Here is a 16,931-nt window from a genome sequence, read left to right on the forward strand (position 1 = left end):
AGTCAAGGTCACTAAAAAAAACATAGATAGAAACATGTAATACACAGAGGCTACATTGTTTATTATCACACAGTGAAGGAGTTTGTAGACTTTTTGTAGCATCATTCCCACATACCTAACATAACACAGAGAGGCCAGGGAAGCGAAGGCATGGCGAGCAATGGGGTGAGTGTTTCTGCCCCGACTTCACCTGGGAGGGGGAACTGACTGATGGCTCACTGGGGTTTATCTGTACTGGGTACAGGAGGTAGCTGGTGGCCTGCACAGGGGACAGTAGGGAACATGAAGGTGGCGAGCTGCTGGCGGGGGGGGCGGTCCATAGAACTGCCGGCCTGCTGGTGAGGGTGGGGGGGAACGCACCGCGGGGTTGGCTGCCTGCTGGAAAGGGGCGGGGGGAGACCGGAGCGCACCGCGGGGCTGGCTGCCTGCTGGAAAGGGGCGGGGGGAGACCGGAGCGCACCGTGGGGCTGGCTGCCTGCTGGAAAGTGGGGGGGGAGACCGGAGCGCACCGCGGGGCTGGCTACCTGCTGGAAGGAGGCGGGGGGAGACCAGAGCTCACCGCGGGGCTGGCTACCTACTGGAAGGGAGGGGAAGACCGGAACGCACCGCGGGGCTGGCTACCTGCTGGAAGGGGGAGGGGGGGAGACCAGAGCGCACCGCGGGGCTGGCTACCTGCTGGAAAGGGGGGTGGGGAGACCGGAGCGCACCACGGGGCTGGCTACCTGCTGGAAAGGGGGGTGGGGAGACCGGAGCGCACCGCGGGGCTGGCTACCTGCTGGAAAGGGGGGTGGAGAGACCGGAGCGCACCGCGGGGCTGGCTACCTGCTGGAAAGGGGGGTGGAGAGACCGGATCGCACCGCGGGGCTGGCTGCCTGCTGGGAAGGGGGGGGAGAGACTGGAGCGCACCGCGGTGCTGGCTACGTGCTGGAAGGGGTTGGGGAGACCGGAACGCACCGCGGGGCTGGGGGGGGACCGCGAACCTGCCGCCCTGCACTCAAGTATCCCTAAATTCTCAACAGGGTTTCCTACTGCCAGATATATCACTGCTGCGTGTTACCTGGGAGGAGAGGGAGGGTCTTCTACAGCAATGTGGATTCCGCCCTGGCCCCTATGCAGCTTGCCTGTGTGCAGCCATGGTCCCCCCCACCCCTCGCTGCACAATGGATCGGACGAGTTAGCCTGACCGGGACAAGGACCACGGTGACTCTCCCTATAAACTTGCGAAAGCACATTGCCCATGCTCTGGCTGCAACTTTTCAAGAGATTACTGAGGCTGATTACAGAGACGTGATAGAGCAAATCAATGGGCTATTCCACGTTTAGGCATGCATGCAGGCAGCCATAAACCAAACTGTCCTCTCCCAAAACATAAAAATCTGCTTACCCCGAGCACGCTCCTCAGCTTCTTCCTCACCAGCAACTTCCAGCTGCTGCGACTGGTTAGCCTCCTCCTGGCTTGAGAAGAGCTCCTGGCTGCATGCCTCCTGGGACTCCGGGGTGTCTCCCTCCACCACAGTAGCCTGACTCTCGGCTTCCTCTACACCCTCCCCCACTTCTCCCTGCTCTGAACTCTCCATCGTGCTCCTCGGATTGGCAGCGGGGTCACACCCAAATATGGCATCCAGCTCCTTGTAAAAATGGCAGGTCGTGGGGGCAGCTCCTGAGCGGCGATTTCCCTCACGGGCTTTGCAGTAAGCACTGCGCAGCTCCTTAATTTTTACCCTGCACAGCAACGCGTCCCGTTCATGGCCCCTTCTCAGCAAGGACTATGATATCTGCCCATAGGTATCATAATTTCTCCTGCTGGAGCGCAGCTGTGCTTGCACAGCTTCCTCACCCCAAACACTGATGAGGTCCTGCAGCTCGGAACTGTTCCATGCTGGGGCTCATCTGGGGCGTGGAGGCATGGTCGCTGATTGATTGATTGATTGATTGATTGCACTCCACACCTGGCTGAGCAAACAGGAAGGGGATTTTTAAAATTCCCAGGGCATTTAAAGGTGGGGTCAGCTGAGCCCAGGGCAGTGGAGTGTGCATGATTACCAGAGAGGCTTATAAGGTATGCTGGGATACCTCCTTGTACCCCGGAGGTCACTAAAAGCGCTGGTGGGCGTCCACACTTGCTGACCAGCGCTGGATCACCAGCGCTGGAATCCCTACACCCGAGGCTCGACCGGGTGTACAGCCAGCGCTGCAACCAGGGAGTTGCAGCGCTGGCCGTGCTTTGCAAGTGTGGCCACATCCTAAGTTGCAGCGCTGTAACCCCCTCACCAGCGCTGCAACTCTCTAGTGTAGCCATGGCCTTAGGCTTGGCAGTTCATGGCCCTGGGCTCCCAGCCAGCAACCATTGCTCTCCAGCCACCCAGCTCTGAAGGCAGCACTGCCGCTCACAGCAGCAGAAAAGTAAGGGTGACAATACACCATACCATGCCACCCTTCTGCACTGCTGCTGGTGGCTGCCCTGCCTTCTGACCTGGAAACCCAACCACTGCTCTTTGCCCACCCAACTTAAGCCCCAGCACCTCTTTCATTACAAATTAAGCACTGAGGTCATCTCTATTAAAAAGTAATGGTCAAGGAGAAAAGTTAGGTCATGGGTTTTTTTTTTGTTCAAAGGAATAAAATGGAAGGACACCACTAGAAAGGGATTAGACAATTTCAACATTTAAAATATTAGATGGAGCAGGTCTTCCATTTCTAGTAGAGATGAAGTTTAGATTACAGATTTTTATTAATCTATCTCTTTATTTATATCATACCCATTTACCATAGCCTTGGTTCTTAAGCTCCCATCCCTAAACCATAATTGTCCCTCTCTATTTGGGAGAGGTCTAGTACCAAGGAACCTGGTGAATAACAGTGCAGGAAAGTTTACAGTATCTGCATGTTTGCAATGTCTGCATGTGTAACACACACACCTCCTGGGTGTGGTGTTCTGTCCCATCTAGTGGCACTGAGACCACTTAGAGAGAGATAAAATGAGTCTGCTCTACAGCCTTAGCTAACAGCTTTTAGCTCCTGCGGTAGAGACTTATGCACTAAGATACAGAGATCCACAGTTTGATCCTGCCCGGGGTCTGTCGGTGTTACAAGGGGGGACTCGTCTGGGATTTCAACTAGGAAGACACTGAAGCTCAGGACACGCTTCCTCAGCTAGGGGAAGTATGTAACCCACACACTTTCTGGGTGTGGTGTTCTGTCCAATCTAGTGGCACCGAGACCACTTAGAGAGAGAGTTAAATGAGTCTCTCTACAGCCTTAGCTCATAGCCAGTCAGCGTTACACTTGTACAATGGTTAAAGCCAGGTAGGGCACATTCTTACTCTTCTTTTTCATTAAAAAATAGAATTTTAGAAAAAAATAAATAAGGAGATTGTTGGGAAAATTGGACTTCTGTATACATAACTCACAAGATATCCCTGTTCGTAACCTCTAGGATTCAACTAATGATTTAGATAAATGAGATTTTGTTTGAAATGGCTGTAGTTCAAAAAGACTTTTCCGTATTACAGGAGGAAACCATAAGGCTGTGTGTTGGCTAGAATTATACAGCTATTTCAGTTTTTTTCCTTTAAAAATCTATGGTATTGAAGCAAAATTATTGTAGGGATATGACAAAGTATAGTTTGCTCTGAATATTTCCTTGCAGGACCAGCAGATCATTGCTTTTCTCTGAAATTCGGTAGAAGGACCCAGGTGGCAGATTTCAAGCTCATCAGGTATTTAAAATATGCCCTTCAGCTGAAAAGAAGTATTCTAGTTAAACCTGTCATTATCCCGTTATCTTTCTGTGGTGCACTTGACAACTGTAGCAGTCAAAGGAAGAAGCCACAAGTAGTGATGGGCAGTCAGTCTGAAGTGGAATGGGTCAGTGTTTGGTTCCACTAGTTGCCCTAAGGGAAGTTCACATCCATTGACAGACTTACAGATGTTGGTTTGTGGAATCTTTAAATGTATCAGGGTGGGCTCACGTGTTGAATTTCTTCTCATAGTTTCTTCCACAAATCATGCTGGGCATTAGAAAGGCAAAGTAAGTAACACGTGCTAAACCTCCTCCTTTGAATGTCCAAAGAATCTTTATTAATAATAATATAAAGGAGTGCATCTGGGCCACTGCCTTGCACTACGTTTCTCATCTGGCTCTCATTCAGAACTGTCAGGTTAGTCCGAGTGCTGATGATTCATATCCCAGAATCCTTTTATCTGAACATGGCAATATCTCCTCTGTGTACTTTGGCAGCAGAGTTACACTGCCTTTCAAATATCTTTAAAAAGCAATCCAGGCTTTTCTTCCATCTTGACAAAGTGTTGCCAGTAATGAAGAAAAGTAAACGTAGTTGTGCTGCTGTAGTCAATTTAAGTACTTTTGCCAAATCAGCTTGTAGCACAGAAGTGATTACTGCTGGATTTGGTGGGAATTGATGATTTTTTGTGCGTATGTGTCTGTGTTGATGTGTATAGTGAGACTGATTTGGTGAACCTACTGCATTGTCTCTTTCTTTTCCTCTTTTTGCTTAATTTTAAATTAAAAAAAAAAACTTCTGAAAACCACAGGAGAAAATACACTTTAACTTAGTGTACATTAGCAAGAAGATAATTCTACAGGGTGAAGGAAGAAAAGTGTGAATGATCGTGGTACTGCATAAACAAGTGCTACTCTGCTGATGTCAACAGAGTAACATGCATTTACACCAGGAGTGAATTTGGCCAGGATTATTTTTAAAAGTGAATGGTGTGGCTGAACTGAATTGAAGTGGAAGTAATGACATTATCATCCTAGAAAGAGAAATCTGTAGCTAAGTATCCTGAGTTAACTCTATCTTTTGTCTTCATGTTTCATTTAATTTTAGATTCCAAAGGGGTGACTACCACATTGATGTCTGCATCAATGATTATTTGGATGTGTTCTGCCCTCACTATGAGGATTCGGTGCCAGAAGATAAGACTGAACGCTATGTTCTTTACATGGTGAACTTCGATGGCTATAGCTCCTGCGATCACACCTCCAAAGGATTCAAGAGGTGGGAATGTAATCGGCCACATTCACCGAATGGACCATTGAAGTTCTCAGAAAAATTCCAGCTCTTCACTCCCTTCTCTCTAGGATTTGAGTTCAGGCCAGGCCGGGAATATTTCTACATCTGTGAGTATATGGAGATTTGTCATTGTTGCACAACAGACGTAAGAAACCAGGCTAACTTTTTCACCTATGTTTTATAGAGCTGCAAAGGACCAGCCTATATGTGCGGCAGATGTCTCTTAATAAATTCAGGATCCCCAGATTCTTTAGCTGGGAATCTAGAGTAAAAATTAGATTAAAAGCAGTTTCTTTTCCCCACATGAAATAGCATGTCAGCCCGTTCAATGAACTTTTGCTGACATTTAAAGCTAGAGATATTAGTATAGTTTTTCAAACATTATAAAAATTGTCAGGGAAAAATAATTAACTTTGTATGCATAAGTCCGTAACTGTTTTTTTTTTTGTGACTGAAATACCCCTGTCATCATCGTCATCATCAGAAGGGAAATTCTGTATACCCTGAATGTGCTATAGCTGCATGTGCCAACATTGTTTGAAGTAATAATGTCTTGGGTGAATACTTCTTGCATCAAGCCAAAGAGAACTTTATTCAGAGCAGCTATTTCTTTAATTGTGGGGGATATGGAATGCAATGGAAGCAGGTTCCAAGGAAATTAGCCTGAATGAACACCTGCATCAGTAAAAAGTGATGGTGAATGCTATGTGCTGCAAGCAGTGTTCCACGCAGACCTGCACTAATACTGCTTTAGGCATGAGAGAGATGAGGAAGCGGGGAAACCTAGAGGAGAGGCAAGATAACTGCTGGGGATAAAGGAATAAAAATATCAGGAGGCTAAAACTGGAAAGTTGAGCTAACTGAGATTTCATGATCTCATAACCAATCTGGATAGCTGTCACTCCTTCAGTTATCTTGTTTGGCTAATACTCCAACAAAGCTCATTTCAGCAACTGGTTATGTACTTGAAGTTTCCCGTTTCCTAACAGGCTTCCAGTATTACAACTGCAATATTTTCCCATGCTTCCAGTGTCAGACAAGGGAATTAAAAGCTTTAAACAGGGCTATAGCTCTCAATAAATATTGCCTTCGTGTCTGTAGATGGCCTTTCTACTGTGAAATAGGCATTCCACCTCATTTCACCAGAGAAACTGAATACATAGCATTCCTATTTTTCAGCCTCATTTCTTCAGCATTTTCCTTTTTAAACCTACAGGGAAGTGTGCTCGTAGTGAATTGTTTTCAGCTTCCTTCCCTCCCTATCAAATAAAGTTTTATAATAAGAGGGATTTCCTCATCACAAGAATACTACCTTATTCTCTCTCTCATGCTGTAGTGCAATAAAAAAAAAGAACTAACAGTTTTATCATTTCAGTACTGATTCCCTGAGATAGTCACGAGAAAACATGTAAAGCCTGATGCCATTTCACATCTTGTAAGAGAATAAAAAAGGGAATCATAGCTATGTGGAGAATGTTGTAGAATATATAATGCACGTTGTTTGAATCATTTTACTCATGAAAACTTCCGAAGGAGTTTTCTGTCACTAAAGATTACAAAATCAGGCCCCGTGTAAGCATCAGGTTTGTCTTTTGGGTAAATTTTTTCCTTCTTAAAAATCCTGTTCAGAAAACAAGCAGGAATATATAAGATGAGGAAGGAATTCTAATTTGCATCATGTGATTGCTTTGCAATAAAATGCTGTACAAGTACCATCCCACACAAATTGTTCAAACCTCCTTATTTGCTTTCCAGATTAAAAAACAGTAATAAAAGTGAAAACCAAACAAGAATGTCGAGAAATCTCAACTTGGTCTAACTAGCTAATAGCCTGAGTATCAGAAAATACAAAATCCATTGTGCTTTATAAGCAAGACCATTATTATTCAAATGCACCCATGGTGCTTATGACTGGTTTTCCTCGAGGTTAAATTCAATATTTCACTAAAAATCATTGTGTCTTTTGTAACATTCATTTAACTGAGTCATTTAATTGTCAAGGGTTCCCATCAAAGTAATTGTTTCAAAGAGCTTTAAAATATCAAGAGTTTTATGCTGTTCAAGTGAGTTTAGCTGGAATTACTTTTTTTTAATGAAAGGTAAAATAGCACAAAATTAGCAGCTAGGAGATGTCCATTTACCAATAGTATATTGGTCTGGTATTCAGTGAAATAAGATGTTTCAGAGAGACAAAAGCATTCTCTCTCCTTTGCTATAGTTGGAATATTTCTTCCTCTTCATTCTTTCATCATTGTGGGCAGTAGCTAATACAGTTATCTTAGAGAAGCATTATATACTGTGGTAACAATTAAACATGAAGATTCTCAAGGAACAGTTTTCCATCATGATATTTTTTTCTTCAAATTTGTGCTGAATGAACAAGATGGTAGAACAGTTCCTTGTTTCTTCCATGAAGTTATCAGCATGCTCTCCAGTACAGGCCACAGAAACAAGCATTTCTACCTTACTGTCTAAATGGTTAATATGCTCATTGCTCTGCAGGGGGATATTTCATCTACACATCAGATCCAAAAATTTTGACCTTTATAAACACGCTGTCCAAGGACAGAAGGCTAGTAGCTTTCAGCTTGGTGTATTCTGTGAAGCTGCATCCAAATTGTCCAGTGACTAGAAAGTCTGGAAAGAAAGGGGAAACTGAGCTGTTGCCTGGGGTGGTGTAGTGTTAGGCTAATTCACACTCCCTAGTATTTATTTGCAAAGGTTTTTAAATAAGAGCCATTATCAATCTTCCTGCCTTATGCTTTAAGGACAATTTTTGTCAGTCCTACTTCCACCAGTCTCAGGAAATGTAATAACCATAAACCAATCATTTTCTTTCTACCTGAACTATCCTTTGTATGAAATGTCGCTTCCCTTTATTGCTTCATGTCCTCATTGGCATTTGGCACCCAACATGTATCAGTAGCATGGAATCAGATCTCCTTGTTCTTTATTTCTCCCATCTAGAAATCTTACATTACATGTTTTGTATCAGATCATCTCTATTTGCATTTGAGAGATGACTTCAATAATATAAACCCGCATACCAGAAAAATACCAGTTAAGTGGATTTACTTTTGGAAGGGGAAAAGTTTATTAACTGGAGTTAGGTTTCTGAAACTAAACTACTTATAGCAGCGTTTATTGGGGTAATTTCAGTAGAAAATTTAATGGATCAAATTATGGGGCTCAGTCCTTCTTCAGACTACCATCTGTGGAGGGTAGAGTGTGTTAGTCTGACTAAAAACCAAGTAAAGATCATGTGATGTGGACCATTATTATTATTTGACGAAGAGTTCTTGGCACCTTCTAGACTAACAGACATATTGGAGCATAAGCTTTCATGGGTGAATATCCACTTCGTCAGATGCATATAGTGGAAATTTCCAGAGGCAGGTATAAATATGCAGTCAAGTATCAGTCTAGAGACATCTGATGAAGTGGATATTCACCCATGAAAGCTTACGCTCCAATACGTCTTTTTAGTCTATAAGGTGCCACAGGACTCTTTGTCGCTTTTTACAGATCCAGACTAACACAGCTACCCCCTCTGATACTTTATTATTATTGTTACTCCTGAAGCAAAAGCAAACAGAAGAAGATGGAACATACTTAATGAGTGAGGTGTCCCCAAAGAGCTTGAACGTTTCATGAAATTGTTATGTTTTGAGTAACTTCTTTCAGGAGGGAAACAGAGAGAGCTTGCAGACTAATAGCGGAAAGGGGGGAAAAAACAACATAAGGAAGAGGGAAGTTTTAAAGTGACCTTAACATTTGGGGTTTTGTATGGTTCAGAATACAGATTTGTCTTGAATATATTTCAATATTTTTTTATCAGTGAGGTGGAAGTAACTATAAAATCACTCCTGATCTTTGATTATTAGCAGGTAAATATGCCCAATGGTCTGTGATGGGATGTTAGATGGGGTGGGATCTGAGTTACTACAGAGAATTCTTTCCTGGGTGCTGGCTGGTGAGTCTTGCCCACATTCTCAGGGTTTAACTGATCGCCATATTTGGGGTTGGGAAGGAATTTTCCTCCAGGGCAGATTGGTAGAGGCCCTGGAGGTTTTTCGCCTTCCTCTGCAATGTGGGGCATGGGTCACTTGCTGGAGGATTCTCTGCAACTTGAGGTCTTAAACCACGATTTGAGGACTACAGTAACTCAGACATATGTTAGGGGTTTGTTACAGGAATGGGTGGGTGAGATTCTGTGGCCTGCATTGTTCAGGAGGTCAGACTAGATGATCATAATGGTCTCTTCTGACCTTAAAGTCTATAAGTCTATAAAATTTACAGATGACACAAAGATTGGCTTAGTGGCAAATAATGAGACAGTCTGGAAAGTCATATGAAATTATGTGGATTGCTCAGCAAACTGGCCCATTCAAGTGAAATGCATTTCAGCACAGCCAAATGGAAGATCTTACGTCTAGGAATAAGGAATGCAGGCAACACGCATGGAATGGGTGACTGTGACTCTGAGGGTACGTCCAGACTACCCGCCGTATCGGCGGGTTAAAATCAATTGCTCGAGGATCGATATATCGCGTCTAATCTAGACTCGATATATCGATCCTCGAGCGCGCTTATATCGATTCCGGAACTCCATCAACCACAACGGAGTTCCGGAATCGACACGGAGAGCCGCGAACATCGATCCCGCGCCGTCTGGATGGGTAAGTAATCCGATCTTAGATATTTGACTTCAGCTACGTTATTCACGTAGCTGAAGTTGCGTATCCAAGATCGATTTCCTCCCCCTAGTGTGGATCAGCCCTCAAGCAATGATTCTGAAAAGGATTTAGAAGTCATAGTGGACGAACACCACCACAACTAGTCCGTGTGATCCTGTGACAAGAATTTCTAATGTGATCCTACAATACAGAAACAGGGGAGCAGTGAGTATAGGGTGACCAGATGTCCTGATTTTATAGGGACAGTCCCGTTTTTTGGGTCTTTTTCTTATATAGGCTCCTATTACCTTCCACCCCCTGACCTGATTTTTCACATGTGCTCTCTGGTCACCCTAAGTGAGTAGGAGAAGGGTGGTCATTTTAAATCTTTAAACAGCATTGGCAGGAATACTGGAATACTGCATCAAGTTCTGGTGCCTTCATTTTTTTAAAAAATATTGAAAAATTGGAGAAGGTGCACAAAAGAATTGCAGAAATGATTTGACGGCTGGATAAGAAGCTCAATTTGGTTAATTACAAAAAAGTAGCCTGGGAAGTGACTTGATTACAGCTTATAAGTACCTTCATGGGGAGAAAATACCAGGTATTAAAGGAGTCTTTAACTTAGAGGAGAAAGGCCTGGATGTTAAAACCAGACAAATTCAAATCAGAAATAAGGCATACATTTTAACACTAAAGTTAATTTAATCATTAGAACAAATTACAAAGGGAAGTGGTGGCTTTTTCATCTTTTGAAGCCTTCAGCTCAAGACTGGATGACTTTCTGAAAGATATGCTTTAATCAAACACAAGTTCTTCTTCGAGTGATTGCTCATATCCATTCCAGTTAGGTGTGTGCGCCGTGCGTGCACATTCGTCGGAAAACTTTTACCCTAGCAACTCAGTGGGCCGGCAGGTCGCCCCCTAGAGTGGCGCCGTCATGGTGCTCGATATATACTCCTGCCGGCCCACCCGCTCCTCAGTTCCTTCTTACCGCCCGTGTCGGTCGTTGGAACAGTGGAGCGCGGCTTAGCTGACCTCCACTTCCCTAGCTACTCGTAGCTCTCGTATATAGTTATGCAGTTATAATCCTTTTATATATATATTTGTATAGTTATACAATTTTTTCTTTGCTAACATAGTTAGTTTAGTAATAGTTAGCAGGGTTCAGGAAGTAGCCCCTTCCCTGCACCCGGTGCCGGAGCCCATGCACGGCTCACTGGGTTTTAAAATGGGCTCGGCCTGCCAGAAGCAATGCCGAAGGGAGATCCAGTGCCTCAGGGAATCACACTTGACAGCTAAGTGCCCCATTTGCAAGGCTTTTAAGCCGAGAACAAAAAGGAGCGGGACTTTCACTTACCCCTCCACCTTTGGCACCGAGCGATGATCAAGCGGCTGGCAGAAGCGCCTCCTCGGCACCGGACCCCGCCAGTACTGCCAAGGCCTTTCGGCACCGGCCGTCGCTGGCACCAAAGTCGACTCGGCACCGCTTCCTTCCTCCGAGGCCGAGAAAGCCTACAATTCCTGCTGGTGCCTGACGGCTCCCCGGCACATGCCATGGTTGAGCCCCCTGCTCCTGCTGCTTCCGTGCCACCTGCATCACAGCCAGAGAGCTCGTCTAAGTCGGATTGCCCAGCACCGACACCTGCAGAGGCACCAATGACATCGGCACCGTCGATTCCAGTCCCCCAGGGCCATTGAATACAGTTCCTGACAGCTCCCCGGCACGTGCCGTGGTAGAGCTTACTGCTCCTGCTGCTTCTGTGCCAACGGCACCACAGCCAGAGAGCTCGTCTAAGTCAGATCACCCGGCACCGACACCTGCTGAGGCACCGATGACGTCGGCACCATCGATCCCGGTCCCACAAGGGCCGTCGAATCCGGTGCCTGACGGCTCCCCGGCACGCGCCGTGGTTGAGCTTACTGCTCCTGCTGCTTCCGTGCCAACTGCACTGCAGCCAGAGAGCTCGTCTAAGTTGGATCGCCCGGCACCAACACCTACTGAAGCTCTGACGACCTCAGTACCGTCGATCCCGGTCCCACGAGGGCCGTCAAATCCGGTGCCTGACAGCTCCCCAGTATGCACTGTGGTTGAGCCTGCTGTTCCCTCCACGCCGGAGACATTACCAATGGCGAGGGATCTCATTGCCATGACAGGGTCGATGCTGCCTGACCCCGGCACCGCCGGTGCGGGTAATACAGTCTCTTCATATGACCGTCCTCTGTCAGCACAGCAGAGCAGCACCGTTCATGATCACGGTCCCGCAGACACTCCAGGTCCCGTCGGCACACCCGACACCACTTGCAGTCCCGGTGCTGTTTTCCTCATCGGTACTGGTCGCACTCGCCGCACCGGTCGGTATCCCATTCGCCGACCCGCTACTATCGGCACTGTTCCGACTCCTGGCACCGCGCCAGGTACCATGACTCCCGTAGCCTCTCCCCGAGCCTCGAGATCTCAGTCGACCTCCCGGCACCGTTCTGGTTGCAGGACTGGATCTCGTTCCAGGTACTGGTACGCCTCCCGGTGCCGGTCCCTGGTGCCGAGTTGGGCAAGGTCCGATAGAGTCAGAGACTCTGCCCATGCCTTTTTTTTTTTTTTTTTTTTTTAGTACCTCCATGGCCATCCAGACACACATCCGTGTCATCCCACATGCGCAGATCTTATGCTCAGGACCACGATTCTGATATGCCCCCCAACAACCTGAGGTGGAGGAGGTCCCAGAGGTAGAGGACCCGGTATGGTGCCCTCTAAGGGGTACGACTACTCGTCTGTCCGCTCTCCTCTCTGCTCACTAGTCTTTCAGTCTGTTAAGGAGAGGTATTGGCATGGCCAGCGGGCGCCAGCCCCGAAACTGAAGGAGGCTTGGCGAATGAACCTACTTGGCTGCCAGGTGTACTCTGCAGAGGCCCTGCAGCTCTGGGTAGCAAAGCAACAAGCCTTGCTTAGCTGCTATAATTATAGCACCTGGGTGAAGGTAGTTTAGTTTATGGAGTTTCTCCCTCAAAACTCCCGCCAAGAGTTCGCTGCTGTCTTGGAGGACGGGGGAAAAAGGTACCCAGAGCATCCCTCCAGGACTCGTTGGACGCAGCAGACTCAGCAGCCAGGACTCTGGCCTTTGGTGTCGCCATGAGGTGCATCTCATGGCTTCAGGTTTCAAACCTCTGGCCGGAGCTGCAGTATGCCATTCAGGACTTACCCTTGTTGGTAAAGGCCTCTTCGCGGCAAGGACAGCCCCAGGCTACGAAGCCTGATGGACAATAGGGTCCTAATGCGCTCTCTCAGCATGCATATGCCAGCGACCAAACGCAGACCTTTCTGTCCCCAGCCGCCATACTCTGTGCCTAGCCAGAGACAGGCCTTTGGCAAACAGCGAGGCCAAGGTGGTCGCAGACAAACGTCAGGACCCCTAAAGAGCCAAGGTCAAGGTCCCTCGCAATTACCACTGGGACCAAAGACGAACCTTCCAAGATGCGCCTGAGGGCGGTGTACCAGTCACAGGTTGGGATCCCAATCCCACTTTCTCCTGGCGTGGCCCCAGTTAATTTCAGATCGCTGGGTCCTGCGCACGGTGGAGCATGGGTACCACCTCTAATTTGTTCCAACCCTGTCCCCCTTCAGGGACCCCTCTCACGAGCAATTCCTCATACAAGAGATGCAGACACCGACGGATGAAAGGGGCAAGGGGGTTTACTCCCGTTATGCCCTAGTCCCCCACTCGAACGGAGGTCTCAGACCTTCCTAGTCATGCGCGGACTCAACCAGTTTAGGATAAGGTTGAAGTTCCACATGGTATCCCTGGGAACCATTATCCCATCCTTGCCTCCTGGGGACTGCTATGCCGTCCTCGATATGAAGGACGCGTACTTTCACAACGCCATCTTCCCTCCGCACAGGAGATACCTCTGCTTTCTAGCCAACCGTCAGTACTTCTGGTTTACGGTCCTACTGTTTGGCCTTTCTGCAGCCCCACAGGTATTGACCAAGTATATGGCCATAGTCGCCGCCTACCTTCGCTGATGTCGGATATGCATTTTTCCATATCTGGACGATTCACTTATCCGAGGAGACTCCGAGACACAAACCACTCAGCACGTGGGCATCGTCACGGTCTTATTCACAGGTCTAGGCCTGATGATTACTATAGAGCAATCCACTCTGGTTCCCATGCAGAGGTTGGACTTCCTAGGGGCTATCCTGGTCTCCAACCTAGCCGGAGCCTGCTTATCACAGCCGCGGTTTTAGGCGATGGCAACAATCATCCGAGGTCTGCAGACTTTCCCAACGACCTCGGCTCGCACTTGTCTCAGTCTCCTGGGTCCATGGCTGCCCGCAAGTTTGTAACCAAACACGCCAAGCTCCGCCTCTGTCCTCTCCAAGTCCGGCTCACCTCGGCGTACCGCCCGGACAGGGAGCCAATGGTCATGGTAGTCACCGTTCCCTCGAGCACCTTAGGCTCCCTAGAGTGGTGGCTAACTCCTTCCCTGGTGTGGGCAGGGATGCGGTTCCATCCGCCCCAGCCCTCACTGCCCCTGATGACGGACGCATCATCTCTCTGCTCGAGTGCTCATGGTCACCTCCGAGCTTAAGGCCTTTGGTCTTCTCGGGAGCTGGCATTCCACATCAATGCCCCAAAAATGAGAGTAATCCGCCTGGTGTGCCAGGGGTTCCAGCGGCAGCTGCGAGGCCGTGGTATCTCAGTGTTTACTGCCAACCCAACGGCCATGTGCTTCATAGATAACCAGGGAGGGACATGGTCCTCCCCCCTTTTGTCAGGAGGCCATCCATTTCTGGGACTTTTGCATGGTCCACTCGATGGAGCTGGTGACGTCCTTTCTCCCAGGCGTTCGGAACGCCTTGGTGCTTTGACTCAGCAGGTCTTTCCTGTCTTACGAGTGGTCACTCTGCCCCATGTGAGGCGTTCTGCTTTCCAGAAGTGGAGATTTTTCCTCACATAGACCTGTTCGCTCACCGCGAGAGCAGAAAATGCCAGATGTTCTGCTCCTTCCAAGGTCTCTCCTCGGGATCGATCTTGGACGCATTCCTGATGCCATGGAAAGGCCAACTCCTTTATGCCTTCCCACTGTTCCCACTGGTTCATTAGGTCCTACTCAAACTCCGCAGGGGCAGAGCGCGCATCATCATGATCACACCAGCGTGGTCCAGGCAGCACTGATATACCACGTTGCTCGGCCTGTCAATAACCAACCCAATTACCCTGCCACCCCACCCAGACCTCATCACTCAGGGCCACGACAGGCTTCGTCACCCGGACCTGCAGCCTCTTCGCCTCACGGTGTGGCTGCTGTGTAACTGAGCCGGGGTGGCAGGAAGCCTTCCACCTGGTCAACGTACCTGGACGAGTGGAAGCATTTCTTCTACAGGTGCAATACGCTCGATCTTGCTCCTACTGAGGTCTCGATCCCCCTCTATTTGGCCTGCCTCTTGCCTTCAGCGGCAGGACCTGGCGGTATCATCGCTGAGGGTACACTTGGCAGCCATCTCTACCTTCCAGCCAGGCTAAGGTGGACGTTCCGTGTTCTCACACACTATGGGTTCGAGGACCCCTCAAGGGCTTGGAGCGCTTGCACCCTCGGGTGCGCCACCCAGCCTCAACCTGGGACCTCAACCTAGTTTTAACCAGACTTATGTCTCCCCCATTCGAGCCGTTCGCGACCGGCCCTCTGCTATACCTGTCTTGGACGACAACTTTCCTCGTAGCTGTTACATCAGCCAGACGAGTCTCGGAGCTCAGAGCTCTTACGCTGGTTCCGCCCTACACTAGGTTTCACAAAGACAAGGTGCAGTTATGACCACACCCAGCTTTCCTCCCTAAGGTGGTTTCGGCCTTTCATGTTACCCACAGCTCAACGCAATGGGCGCAACAATTGCACTCCCTGGACATCTGTAGAGTGCTCGCATTTATATTGCGCTGACAGAACCATTTCGTAAGGTGCCCCAGCTCTGTCACGGTAGCAGACCAAAGGGAAGGCTTGTTTGTTTTCCTCTCAGAGGATCTCATCTTGGGTGATGGCATACATCCGCACTTGTTATGATTTGGCTCATATTTCCCCAGGCCACATCACCGTGCATTCTACCAGGGCTCAGGCTTCATCTGCCGCCTTGCTGGCTCGTGTTCCTACCCACGAGATCTGTCGCACAGCTCCACTGGTCCTCGGTCCATACCTTTGTTTCGCAGTATGCCCTGGTTCAACAGTCAAGAGATGCTGTAGCCTCTGGCTCAGCAGTTTTCATTCTGCCACATTTCACTCCGACCCCACCGCCTACGTAAGGCTTGGGATTCACCTAACTGGAATGGATATGAGCAATCACTCGAAGAAGAAAAGACGGTTACTCACCTTTGTAACTGTTGTTCTTCGAGATGTGTTGCTCATATCCATTCCACACCCGCCCTCCTTCCCCACTGTCAGAGTAGCCGGCAAGAAGGAACTGAGGAGTGGGTGGGCCGGCAGGAGTATATATCGAGCACCATGACAGCGCCACTCTAGGGGGCGACCTGCTGGCCCACTGAGTTGCTAGGGTAAAAGTTTTCCGACGAATGTGCACGCGCGGCGCACACACCTAACTGGAATGGATATGAGCAACACATCTCAAAGAACAACAGTTACAAAAGTGAGTAACCGTCTTTTACTGGGCTCATTACAGGAGTAACCAGTTGAAATTCTATGACCTGTTTTATGCAGGAGGTCCTATTAAATGATCTAAAGGTCCATTCTGTCCTTAATAACTATTAATTTAGTAGTCTTTCTGAGCTTGTTACTACTAGTTTGTACTGATGGGTATTCCTACTCAGGTAAAAACAGTTACCTAGCATGATATTGTACATACCTCTGGCTTGTACATACCTCTTTGGATTGCCAGTCTATTTACTGTCCTAAGGTAAAGGAGATTAATATAACCGTATCTCTGTGAAGTTAGGTTTGTAGGGCAAAATTTTCAAACACTCCTTATCCCATTGTCAAAAATTACTTAGGCACTTAGAAGTCTAAAGTCTCATTGAAAGTTAGTGGGATTAGGGTGCCCAAGTGACTTGAAAATGGTACCTAGGCTCCTAAACCAATTAGACTTTTTAGAAAATTTTAGCCATTAATCTGTTTTCTGTGGGATGCAGGAGGGACCAAAAACAGCACTATGTGGTAGTGACATTCAAGGTATTATTGTTGTGAAAGGTGTAACAGGAAGACAGATTCCTAAATT

At 47.8% G+C, this 16,931-nt stretch overlaps 1 protein-coding gene across 2 annotated transcripts in view; it reads left to right on the top strand.

Annotated features, from left to right (window-relative positions):
• Positions 1-16,931, top strand: part of EFNA5 (ephrin A5) — a 313,248-nt gene that overhangs the window by 242,242 nt on the left and 54,075 nt on the right. For both annotated transcript variants that reach the window (XM_030567537.1, XM_030567538.1), the window contains exon 2: positions 4,851-5,143. In XM_030567537.1, coding sequence (XP_030423397.1) covers positions 4,851-5,143 — 293 coding nt within the window. The remainder of the gene's footprint in view (positions 1-4,850; positions 5,144-16,931) is intronic.

This window comes from Gopherus evgoodei, chromosome 6, assembly GCF_007399415.2.
Source record: "Gopherus evgoodei ecotype Sinaloan lineage chromosome 6, rGopEvg1_v1.p, whole genome shotgun sequence".
NCBI classification, from domain to species: Eukaryota; Metazoa; Chordata; order Testudines; family Testudinidae; genus Gopherus; species Gopherus evgoodei.